The 12,032-nt window shown below is 40.9% G+C and overlaps 1 protein-coding gene across 3 annotated transcripts in view; it reads right to left on the reverse strand.

Annotated features, from left to right (window-relative positions):
- Nucleotides 1–817: 817 nt before the first annotated feature.
- Nucleotides 818–12,032, reverse strand: part of LOC127638173 (histone-lysine N-methyltransferase EHMT1-like) — a 29,505-nt gene continuing 18,290 nt past the window's right edge. For all 3 annotated transcript variants that reach the window (XM_052119601.1, XM_052119608.1, XM_052119592.1), the window contains exons 18-24: nt 10,430–10,574; nt 10,270–10,347; nt 9,883–9,998; nt 2,695–2,781; nt 2,119–2,197; nt 1,729–1,904; nt 818–1,589 (exon numbers count right to left, since the gene is read on the reverse strand). In XM_052119601.1, the coding sequence (XP_051975561.1) occupies nt 1,388–1,589; nt 1,729–1,904; nt 2,119–2,197; nt 2,695–2,781; nt 9,883–9,998; nt 10,270–10,347; nt 10,430–10,574 (883 nt within the window). In that variant the 3' untranslated portion in view covers nt 818–1,387. The remainder of the gene's footprint in view (nt 1,590–1,728; nt 1,905–2,118; nt 2,198–2,694; nt 2,782–9,882; nt 9,999–10,269; nt 10,348–10,429; nt 10,575–12,032) is intronic.

The following is a 12,032-nucleotide window of genomic DNA, read 5'->3' on the forward strand; positions in this document are numbered from 1 at the left end:
GTTAAAACGCCCAAATTTGACATTATTGTCCCAACAAAAACAGAACGTTGCCTGACGTTAGCGTATGGTTCCCTTATGCTTATTTTTGGGAACCATTTCCCAAACGTACACTAACGTTCGAGCAATCAAAAACTAAAGTTCCCAGAATTTTGCAGGAACGTTTTTTAACAACCTAAAAATATTTTATCTACAAAGCTTTAATGGTTATTTTTTTATTACCATAAACTAATCTTCCCAGAACACAGCAGGGAGGTTTTTTGTGTGACAACCTAAAATATTTTATCCACAAAGTTCTAATGGTTATTTTTAGGTTCTGCTTTTTTAAGCATAAACTAACATTCTCAGAACATTACAGGTAGATTTTTGTGACAACCTAATAAGAAATTTACAGAACAGTCTCTAATGATTATTTTTAGATTCACATTTTTAAAAACCATAAACTAACCTTCCCAGAACATAGCAGGTAGATATTTGTGACAAACTAATAAGAACTTATACAGAACATTCTCTAATGTGTACTTTTAGGTTCTATTTTGATAAATGCTTATATTAAATTCTGAAATATAAAGGTAAATAAATGTCGTAGTCTTGTGGGCAGTATGAGTTCAAGTCCCTGCTCGAGGACCTTTCCCAATCCTGACCACCCTCTTCTCCTCAGTCATTTCAAATCTCTCGGTCTCCACTCAAGGTGAAAAATGTGTGTGTCAAAGCTATACAGAATAAGTGAAATTCATAATGTGCAGAAAACTTGCCTTGGGTGGAAGACTCATAGACCACAGCTAAATTACAAAATATCAAACTAATAATTAAAACACCACTGAAAATCTTTATTTCTCACAGGCACAATTTTAAAATTCAGTAATCATTTCATAGTTCCATTTCAATGCATGAAAATACAGACTTAAAAACAGCCCTGATCTCGGTCTCTGCTCCTCAGAACACATGGGAGTAAAAAAACAACAACAAAAAAAAAAAAGATACAAGCTTGTCCAGCTGTTTTTATTTCTCTTCATTCTTGCTCATGATAATCAGCTAATAACTTTTGCTTTCAATACCAGCTGTACAAAATTTTATGCTTAAAAATTTAGAAATTGTCTACTATGCTAATGTCTCACTCATACAAGTAGTCTTTTCACCATCCTAAACAAAACTAAACTGTTTGTGAAAGACATTCACTCTAATGAAAAGGTCAAAATTAATTTGATTAAAAGAGTTTAACTAAAAACTGTTTTATATAAATGCCCACAATGGATCTTTTATAATAAATGTTGTATTAGCACAAAATCCCTTTAAAGCAGAAATTTAGTAAATGACACACTGTACTCCTCCTGGCCATATTTTAATTGTTAAAGGCCTGGGCATCCTGTTGTGTGCATGAAGTCAGAGCTCAGGGATGCATTATTGCTATTGTCGTGTTAGATGACTGGATGTTTTCCACCTGAGCAGCGGTCTGATCACTGAGGGTTTGGATAGAGCTGCCTGCCTGGTTCTGGCCCAGAATGGTCTCAGAGTATCTACATTTTGCAGAGCCACACTGACAGCGGAAGTACTTTTTCTTGATATGCCAGTAAGGATCTCCATAGTCAAATCTGATGGAAAAGAAATGGCAACACGTTTGAATTCTAGTAACACAGGGGAATTACTTCAATTACAATTTGGTGCATGAATGGATGACATAAACAAAAAGCATGGGATCACAAACATTTGTTTTAATCGGAAAAGATTTACCCTAACTGGTCTCCAGCTTGAATAGGCTTGTTGGCATAGAGTGCAATTCGAGGAAAGCGCAGGTCCTGGTGTTTGGTGAACACACGTACAGGAAATAAATTTGGTTCACAAAGATGATTCATAAACCTACTAACGTTACCATAAAATTGGGCATCTATGCAGTAGATCTCTCCAACCTAGAAAATAATAGATGTTACCATTAAACGGACATAAATGGAAGGCAATTCAAAGGATGCATGCACAGACTCAACGTTAGGTTTGAGCCTAATCCAAACCTGTATTCACATATAAATGTACTGTAGTGCCCCCTGATGGCCACAAGTATAAAAGCAGTGAGCTTGGGAAAAATCGTACATTTTAGCAAACCCTTGCCAAAACTTTTAAACTTGCCTTATTATGCAAGTTGAACATGTACGAGTCATTCTCCCGAACATTAGCTTCTCCATCTGAAATGATTTCACCAGCAAACCTGCACACAAAGCAAAACCTCAGGGCACAATATTAGACCAAACAGCATGATAGCTTTCATTTTTGCAGCAAATCTCACATTTAATTAATATACTTGATGTTGAAGTTGAGCACATTAAAAACCAAGCATAGAGTCCTCAGTATTTAAAGTGTTCGGTGTAATTTTCTGCTATCCCTGCTTAAAACCCAGAGACAACTATAAGTACCGTTTAGCCATTTGTCAATAGCTTTCCTTAAAGTGTAATCACTGTTTTGCTTTTTCTCTGAGAAGTCTGACATTGCAACATTGGCTTAACCAATTATGTGAATTTGGTGTGGGATAACCTGTGTGGCAGAACAACCGTATTTTTTTTTCGCTAATGGGCCAAAAATTACACACTGCAATTGCACCTTTAAATAAAAAAGTACTTTGGTTTCTAAATGTTCCTAAATGTTCATTGATTTGTTACTCTCATATTATTAATGTTTAAAACAACATACAACAAGAAAAGGTCATACTCGCATACAAACGTTCCCTCAGGAATATCCTGCAGCGCTCTGACTCCCCAGCCCATCCTCTCAGTCTTAAACACCTGCAGTCTCAACCTGAGGATGAGAAACTTAATAAATGACATTGTAAAAAGAAATATAAGACCATAAGTCAAATGGATAGTTCACCCAAAAATTTAAATTATCTCATCATTTACTCACCCTCATACCAGATGTGTATAACTTACTTTCTTTAGCAGAATACAAACAAAGATTTTTAGAAGAATATCTCAGCTCTGTAGGTCCAAACAATTCATGTGAAATGTGATCAGACCTTTGTAGCCCCAAAAAGCTCATAAAGGAAACATATAAGTAATCCATAAGACTACAGTGATTAAATCCATATCTTCTGAAGCTACATAATAGGTGTGGGTCAGAAACAGGTCAAAATGTAAGCAAAAAGAAAAAGTCTTTAAATATTGTTCTGTTTCTCTCCCACACCTATTATACTGCTTCTGAAAACATAGTCTTAAGGAATTACTTTCATGTTTCCTTTATTTGCTTTTGAGCTACTAATGTCTGATCACCATTCACTTGCTTTGTGTAGACCTACAGAGCTGAGAAATATTTCTAAAAATCTTTGCTTGTGTTTTGCTGAAGAAAGAAATTCATACACATCTGAGATGGCATGAGGGTAATTAAATGTGAAGAGAATTTTCATTTTTGGGTGAACAATCTCATTAAACAAAATAATTTACAATATACAGTATACATATATTGATATACAATATATACCGTTCAAATAAATGTTTTTTCTTTAGAAAAGAAATTGAAGCTTCTGTTCAGCAAGGAAGCATTCAATTTTTTTGTGATCAAATGTTTTTTGTTTTTTTGGGATAAGAAAAAAAACAAAACAAAAAAACAACACCACATATATACATATATACATACATACATACATACATATCTAATACATACATACAATAATCACAGCAAAAACAAAAAACCCACCCAGGCCTCAGGAGCATTAAGATTCAGTCAGGCAATTAGCCAGTGACATACAACGCTGGTGTCAAAGTAAGCTTTTCCATTTTCAGGCAGCCTTAAGCCAAAAATTAAACTCCTTTGCCCCATTTATACATGCAGTTGAGAGCCCCATGTATATGACATTAAGGTATGTCAATATCCACTATATAGTTGTAAGAGTGTTAGACGTTTCCAGCGCATGGCAAGTTTTTTGGCTACCCGTCAAGCCAGCTAAAAGTATACGCTTCTGATTCTCTCGTAAATTCAATAGTGAAAGGTCATAAAGTAACAAGATAGACAATGATACAGGATCAAAATAAGTCCAAAAAGAATGTTGAAAATTATTATAACTGTTTGAAATAACTTTTTTCTTTCTTTTTTTATCCCCTTTACTCCCAATTTGGAATGCCCAATTCCCACTACGTGGTGGAACGGTAACACCTCAATAAAGGTGGCATAGGACAAGTCTCGGTTGCCTCCACTTCTGAGACATTGAATCGGAGTCATTCTACATATCTTATCATGTGGGGACTCTGAATATGGAGGCTCATGCTACTCTTCACGATCCACACATAACTTACCACGTGCCTCATTAAGAGTGAGAACCACTAATTGTAACCACGAGGAGTTTACCCCATATGACTCTACCCTCCCTAGCAACTGGGCCAATTTGGATGCTTAGGAGACCTGGCTGGAGTCACTCAGAACACCCTGGATTCAAACTCGCGACTCCAGGGATGGTAGTCAGCGTCAATACTCGCGGAGCTACCCAGGCCCCTGAGATATAATTTTTTTATTTTTTGAATTTCTTGAGAAGTGCCATACAAGCCAATTATACTTAAAGTGTGTGCTAAAGCAAGCATGGGATGAAACATCACCGGAATAGTGACTGCTAGTATGCCTAATGTCTGCGTGGAGGATTCGTTGATCAACTTTAAATTGAAAAAATATTTTGTAACAGTATACTGGATTTACTGTATTGCAATATACTGCTATACCAGAAAGCAAGACAGAAAGTGTCAACATTGTTAGTCCAAACGTTGGTTAGAACCCAAAAGCTTAACACAGACTCGGGGAGAGAAAGTTTGATTAAATAATGCATTACAAAGGACTGGTAATATAATGAATGGAAAACAAATGGATGGGTGTACTGCCGCTGGTGGCTGAAGGCTAGGCAGGAGGAAAGTGACGAAGTGCAGGGATGGGGGCTGAGGGCTGAAGACAAAGCAAGCTGGAGGTTAATGGCAGAACGGAGTGGATTGTCAAGCACCGGTGAACTGTCAAGCACTGGTTTTATCTAAGAGACATAGAATGAAGGATGGATCTTCATAGACCTTGGTAGTTTGAGTTTAACGGAAGAGGGGCTTATGATCTTTTCAATTACAAAGGGACCAAAGTAATGGGGAGACGGTTTTCTAGACTCCGTTCTCAACTGAATGTTTCTGGACGACAACCAAACCTTCTGACCTGGCTGGTAATTGGGTGCTGGAGTCCGATGGCAGTCCGCAAGGTGACAACTGTTGTCAGCGGAATAGAGGAAACAACAGAGGCTGATATCCTAAGGAACACTGGAGACATGCCCGTGGCTGAGCTGGAGAGGGAGTTGTGAGCATATTCAATGCAAGCAAGGTGGGCACTCAAGGACAAGGGATTATGGGCTTACCACATCATAATGCTGCCTCTAACTCCTGATTGTTTCTCTCTGCCTGCCCATTGGATTGAGGGTGGAAGCCAGAAGATAAACTCAGATGCCCCAAGAACCCGGCAGAAGGCTCTCCAGACCTGAGAGGTGAACAGAGGTCCACAATCTGAGACAATGTCCAATGAAATGTCATGGCGACATAAGACATGTAACACCAGCAGATCAGCAGACCTTGGAGAAGCGGTCAACAATGGTAAGGATGGTTGTTTTACCTTGAGAGGGAGCTAATTCTGTAACGAAATCAATGGCGATGTGTCACCAGGGGCGACTGGGAATAGGCAAGTTGCGAAGCAGTCCAGCCAGGGGATGATGCAAAGCCTTCCCATGAACACACACAGAACAGGCAGCGATGAAGATTTGAGTGTCCACATCCATGATAGGCCACCAGAAGTGTCTTTTAAGACAGTGTAGGGTGCGACTGGAACCGGGGTGACAGGCGAATGGGGAGGAATGTCCCCACTGGAGAACCTGGGAATGAACAGCATCAGGAATAAAGAAAGATCCAAGAGGTCCATTACCAGGATCGGGTTGAGCGCGTTGAGCTTCCCTTACCACTGACTCGATCTCTCAAGTAATAGTCCCCACCACACAGGAAGGATGGTTTCAGGGCTCAAGAAGACCTCCTCTGGGACAAACTGATGGGAGAGGGAATCAGGCTTGATGTTCTTGGAGCCAGGACAGTAAGTGAGGGTCAAATTGAAACATCCTAAAAATAAAGCCCAGAGGGCTTTTGAATCGTTTGACAGTCTGTATGTATGCCAGGTTTTTTTGGTCAATCTACACCAGAAACGGATGATGAGTCACCTCGAGACAGTGCCTCGGTTCCTGACGTCATAGTTATGTTCAGCACCAGTCAGGCAGTTGGAAATGAAGGCACAAGGATGGAGTTTCCCATCAGGGGCGGCACTTTGGGACAAAATCACTCCCACACCTGAGTTGGAAGTATTCACCTCCACAATGAATTCACGAGATGGGTCAGGGTGTATCAACACTGGAGCTGAAGTGAACAAATCAAAACAAGTTTACAAAGGCTTTTACAGTCCAACAGAAAGGGGTGGAAGATGTGAGTTTGGTGAGAGATGCGGCCACACGACGGTAAATCCCTTATGAATCAACGATAAAATAGGCAAAACCCAGAAAACGCTGTAGTTGTTTGAGGGAGGTTTAGGACATGCTGCCACTGCTCAAACTTTCTCTGGATCCGTCTTCACCTGCCCGCCCTCGATTATGTAGCCCAAGAAACTAACAGAGTTGACATGAAATTCATATTTCAAGTCAAGTCAGGTCAAGGGGTTTTTATTGTTGTTTCAACCATATACAGTTAGTACAGTACACAGCGAAACGAGACAACATTCCTCCAGGACCATGGTGCTACATAAAACAACATTGGTTAAACCCAGAACCACATGAGACTACACAGACTAAACAACATACCTATATAAAGTGCATGTGCAAACGTGTGCAAAAAGTATGGGACAGTACAATAAATTACTAACAACGAACAGGACAATAGACACAGTAAGAGACAGTGCAGCGCCGACCTGTACACAGCAGTGCAAAAGATGACAGTTTCTAAAAACACCAAATGTAAACATAACATACTATGAGACCGTGTTCTATGCACATAGCAGTTATTGAGGTAGCAGCCAGTTATAAAATGAATCAACCAGAGAGGATTCCAGCACTACGGCTCAACCATTGACAACACTGAGACATGAGCATTCTAATGCTAGTTGCTTTGTGGATTCAGTGTTTTTGTAAATGTCTTTGATGGAGGGGAGACCCCGATAATCTTCTCAGCTGTCCTCACTATCCTCTGCAGGGCTTTGCGAAACGGTGCAAGTCCCAAACCAGGCAGTGATGCAGCTGCTCAGGATGCTTTCAATAGTCCCTCTATAGAATGTAGTGAGGATGGGGGTGGGAGCTGTGCTTTCCTCAGCCTTCGAAGAAAGTAGAGACGCTGCTGGGCTTTCTTGGTAATAGAGCTGGTGTTGAGGGACCAGGTGAGGTTCTCCACCAGGAGAGTGGTCACTCTGTGCTCTCCTAAAGTCAACAACCATCTCTTTTGTTTTGTCGACATTCAGAGACAGGTTGTTGGCTCTACACCAGTCCGTTAGCCGCTGCACCTCCTCTCTGTATACTGACTCGTCGTTCTTGCTGATGAGACCCACCACAGTCGTGTCATCAGCGAACTTGATGATGTGATTAGAGCTGTGCATTGCTGCACAGTCGTGAGTTAGAAGAGTGAACAGCAGTGGACTGAGCACACAGCCCTGGGGGCCCCAGTGCTCAGTGTAGTGATGGTGGAGATGCTGTTCCCGATCCGGACTGACTGAGGTCTCCCAGTCAGGAAGTCCAGGATCCAGTTGCAGAGGAAGGTGTCCAGGCCCAGCAAGTTCAGCTTTCCAATCAGGTGCTGGGGAATGATTGTGCTGAATGCTGAGCTGAAGTCTATGAACAGCATTCGAACATATGAGTCTTTTTATCTAGGTCGGTGAGGGCCAGATGGAGGGTGGTGGCGATGGCATCGTCTGTTGAATGGTTTGGATAATACGCAAACTGCAGTGGGTCTAGTGAGGGGGGCAGCTGGGTCTTAATGTGCCTCATGACGAGCCTCTCGAAGCACTTCATGATGATGGGTGTGAGTGCGACGGGACGGTAGTCGTTGAGGCAGGACACTGAAGACTTCTTTGGCATGGGGACGATGGTGGTGGCCTTGAAGCACGTTGGAACGACGATGTTGAAAATGTTGGTAAGAACATCTGCCAGCTGGTCTGCACATCCTCTAAGCACTCTGCCAAGAATGTTGTCTGGTCCAGCAGCCTTCCATGGGTTGACTCTACGTAGAGTTTTCCTCACATCAGCCGTGGTAAGACGGAGCACCTGGTCGTTGGGAAGAGGGGTGGTCTTCCTCGCCACCACGTCGTTCTGCACTTCAAACAGAGCGTAGAAGTCGTTGAGGTCTTCCACGAGGTCTTCCATTCGTTCCAAGCCGAGTTATTGAGAGGAAGAGGATACTTGTTTTTGATGGTGATGTTGTTGAGGCCACTGAAGTCAATACAAGTGCAGAGGGTGCTGTCTTTCTTAGCCACAAAGAAAAAACCTGCGCCAAGTGGTGAGGAGGAAGAGCAGATTATGCCAGCAGCTAGTGAATTATGTATATATTTCTCCATGGCCTCCCTCTCAGGCTGGGAGAGGTTATACAATCGACCGGTGGGCAAAGGGAATCCAGGCAGAATATCTATCAGGCAGTCATAAAGACGATGAGGTGGCAAGGAGAGGGCCCGATCATTTCTGAAGACCTCACCCAATCCATTATGCTTTATGAACTGAATCGGTGTCCATAGTGGCCAGATTGTTCTGTTATGCCAAACGATGGTTAGAACCCAAAATCTGAAAACAGACTCGGGGAGAGAGAGTTCGATTAAATAATTTATTACAAAAGGACTGGTAATTTTATGAATGGAAAACAGATAGATGGGTGTACTGGCACTGTTGGCTGAAGGCTGGGCAGGCAGGAGGCAAGTGACGAAGTGCAGGGATGAGGGCTGAGGGCAGAAGACAAAGCAGGCTGGAGGATAATGGCAGAGCGGCAGGCTGGATAGTTTGGCGTGGCAGGCTAGATGGGGTGCGGAGCTGAGAATAACCAATGAGGTAACTGGTAGAGAGAGTACAGGTGTGCTAGATGAATAGTGGACCACTCAAGTAGACTGACATTCTGGCAAAGAATTACTGAGATCCCAGTGTTTAAGTACAGCAGACTGCGATGAGATGATGAGAGGCATGAAAGATATAATCAGCAGGGATGAGCTGCCATGTCACTGGAACAGACCAACTCACAAACACACAGGGGGAGACACAGACTGAAAGAAAACACTATTGGCCAAGGCCAAAATCCTGACATACATTTAATAGAGCCATAATAAAAGTATTAACCAGGTTATGGCCTTTGAAAATAGCCTCTAAGCTGCAAGAGTTTTATGTTCTTATCTAAATTTACTTAAAGGGCCGACTGCAGAGGATGGTGCGGGAGAGAGAGATCGTTTACGGATCTCTACGGAGGATGGTGCGTTAAACGATCTATGAACTTGCGGGAGAGAGAGAGAGAGAGAGAGATCGCTTACGGTTCCGTAAACAATCTCTCTCTCCCGCACCATCCTCTGCAGTCGGCCTTTATCCCTCTCGGAGGCTTGATTAGCCTGATAAGGGACCGGGTGTGTAGAATCACGACCCAGCCCTGCCCTCCGCCCTGCCACAGACACATTCTGGGGCCACCTGAGACTTATTATATTGCATCTTGTAAAAAGGGACATAATAGGTCTCCTTTAAGAGGTAAAGCAGCTCACTGGAACGTATTTGAAGTTGCTGGGGAAAGGCTTGATCAATTTAATTAATCTATGGTGAATAGAAGTTTTGATTTCTTTTCAAAAGCATACCATTTAAATAGTCATTCCAAACTTTTGAACGGTAGTGTATAATAGCCACGTTACCGAAGCCCATTCTGTATCACTCTATTCCGGCATGTTCTCCAACAAGAACAGGCATGGTTACACTCAAACAGAAAGGGTGGATCATCTCTGCAGAAATCTTTCAGCAATCTGCGATCCTGGGTACCAAGAGATCATAAACATTCCTAATTTTAATAATAAACTTTACACAATTGTTTCTTAAGTCATAAGGACATGTTGATATCACAGCACAGTCAAAGTTAGCAATTAGTAACATGTTGTAGAACCAGGGCAATATGAGCCTAGTGCCAAAGCTGTGGCAGTGGAAAAATGCATTTGATTTGTATTTCTACATGTCACAGTGAAGACACTGTGTACAATGTAATGTATACCTCTAAAGTGAATCATGTAACATTAGCAGCATCTTACCTTATCATACCAACACCGTATGCTGAGCTGGCCACAGATACAGCTGCTAGAAGCACAGTCATCTTTACAACTGCAGTGCTATACCAGAGAGCAAAAGAGAGTGTCAGATATATAATAGAGCCATAATAAAGTAAATGGACATTGAAAAATAGCCTCTTACCTGTAAGTGTGTTATGTTCTCATCTATATTTACTTGAGAAGTAAAGCAGTTCTCTGGAACGTATTTGAAGTTGTTGGGGCAGGGCTCATGGTCCACTCCATTCACACACGGCACAGGGACCTCCTCATAGCCTCGAGATATATCTCTAAAAGGTCACACAACAGATCCCTTTAAAAGAAATAGTTCACCCCAAAAAAAACTCTTGTTATTTACATCATTCCATCCCAGATGTATATGACTTACTTTCTTCTGCTGAACACAAATTAAGATTTTTAGAATATCTCAGCTCTGTTGGTCCTTACAATGCAAGTGAATGGTGATCAAACTTTGAACCTCCAAAAAGCACATAAAAGCAGCATAAAAGTAATCCCTAACACTTCAGTGGTTTAATCCATGTCTTCAGAATTTATATGATAGGTGTAGGTGAGAAACAGATAAATATTCAGGTCCTTTTTTACAATACATTTCCAGCTTTGACCAGACCCGACCAGTAGGTGGCAATATACACGAAGAATGCAAAAACAAAAAAAAAAGAATGTGAACGTTGAGATTTATTAAAACAGGACATATACATGTGTCATGGTGCTTCACATATATAGACAACACTGAACACTGAATATCAAAAATAGTCCATAAATACATGTTTTCCTCTACCTACATTCACCTGTGTACCATTAATAATCACAAGTTGAAGTGAAAGTGTTTTCTTACTGAAAGTGATAACCATCTCTTTAGTCTTTGAGACATTCAAGTCTAGTTTCATGCTTTTACACCAAGAGAAAAAAGGGCCTTATTAAGCAGTGTGGCCTTCAACTGTCTCAACATATTAAAATGATTTAATTTACGATTATTAGAAATACTCAGTGTCTTTAAAAATCTACCATCTCCTCAACTGTAACAAATGTATCGAAACGGGCAAAAAATGAGTTAAACTCATTAGATAAAGTGAAATTAGTGTCATAGTTTTCCATTAGAGTATGCTGATTCAATACCAGTGTGTTTACTGCAGCCAGACTCTTAATTCCCTTCCAGGCGGCTCGAAGATTACCTTGCATAAACACACCCTCAATCTTATATTTATAATTGCTTCAAGCAATTTTTATTGTCTTTTTAACTTTTTCTCCTCATTAGTCCCCGAGAGAAATACACTCTTCTTCATATTCAATATACTCTTTAACTCCTTTGTGACCCAAGGTTTATTATTAGGATACAAGGTAATCTCTTTAGAAGAAATAACAGAATCAACACAGAAAGTGATATAGTTAGAAATAGTGAGCACTTGTTCATTCAAACCAGAATATTCAAAAATATATTCCAATCTGTGCAATCAAAACAACTCTTTAAAACCTCAATATTAGAGGGAGTCCAGTCTTTAACATACCGTACTTCTCTCACTTTATAATGGGAGTATACACAGAAGACAGCAAAACTATATTATGATCAGCTGAACCAAGAGGAGGTAAAGACAGAGACCTGTAAGCTCCTGGAATCGGGCCATAACATCTGTCCAAACATTTTCCAGCATGAGTAGCGCATGTAACATATTGTAATAGCCCTTTAAATATTTGTCCATAATACAATAGTTAAAATCACCCAAAATAAA

This window comes from Xyrauchen texanus, chromosome 4 (genome assembly GCF_025860055.1).
Source record: "Xyrauchen texanus isolate HMW12.3.18 chromosome 4, RBS_HiC_50CHRs, whole genome shotgun sequence".
In the NCBI taxonomy this organism is placed as follows: Eukaryota; Metazoa; Chordata; class Actinopteri; order Cypriniformes; family Catostomidae; genus Xyrauchen; species Xyrauchen texanus.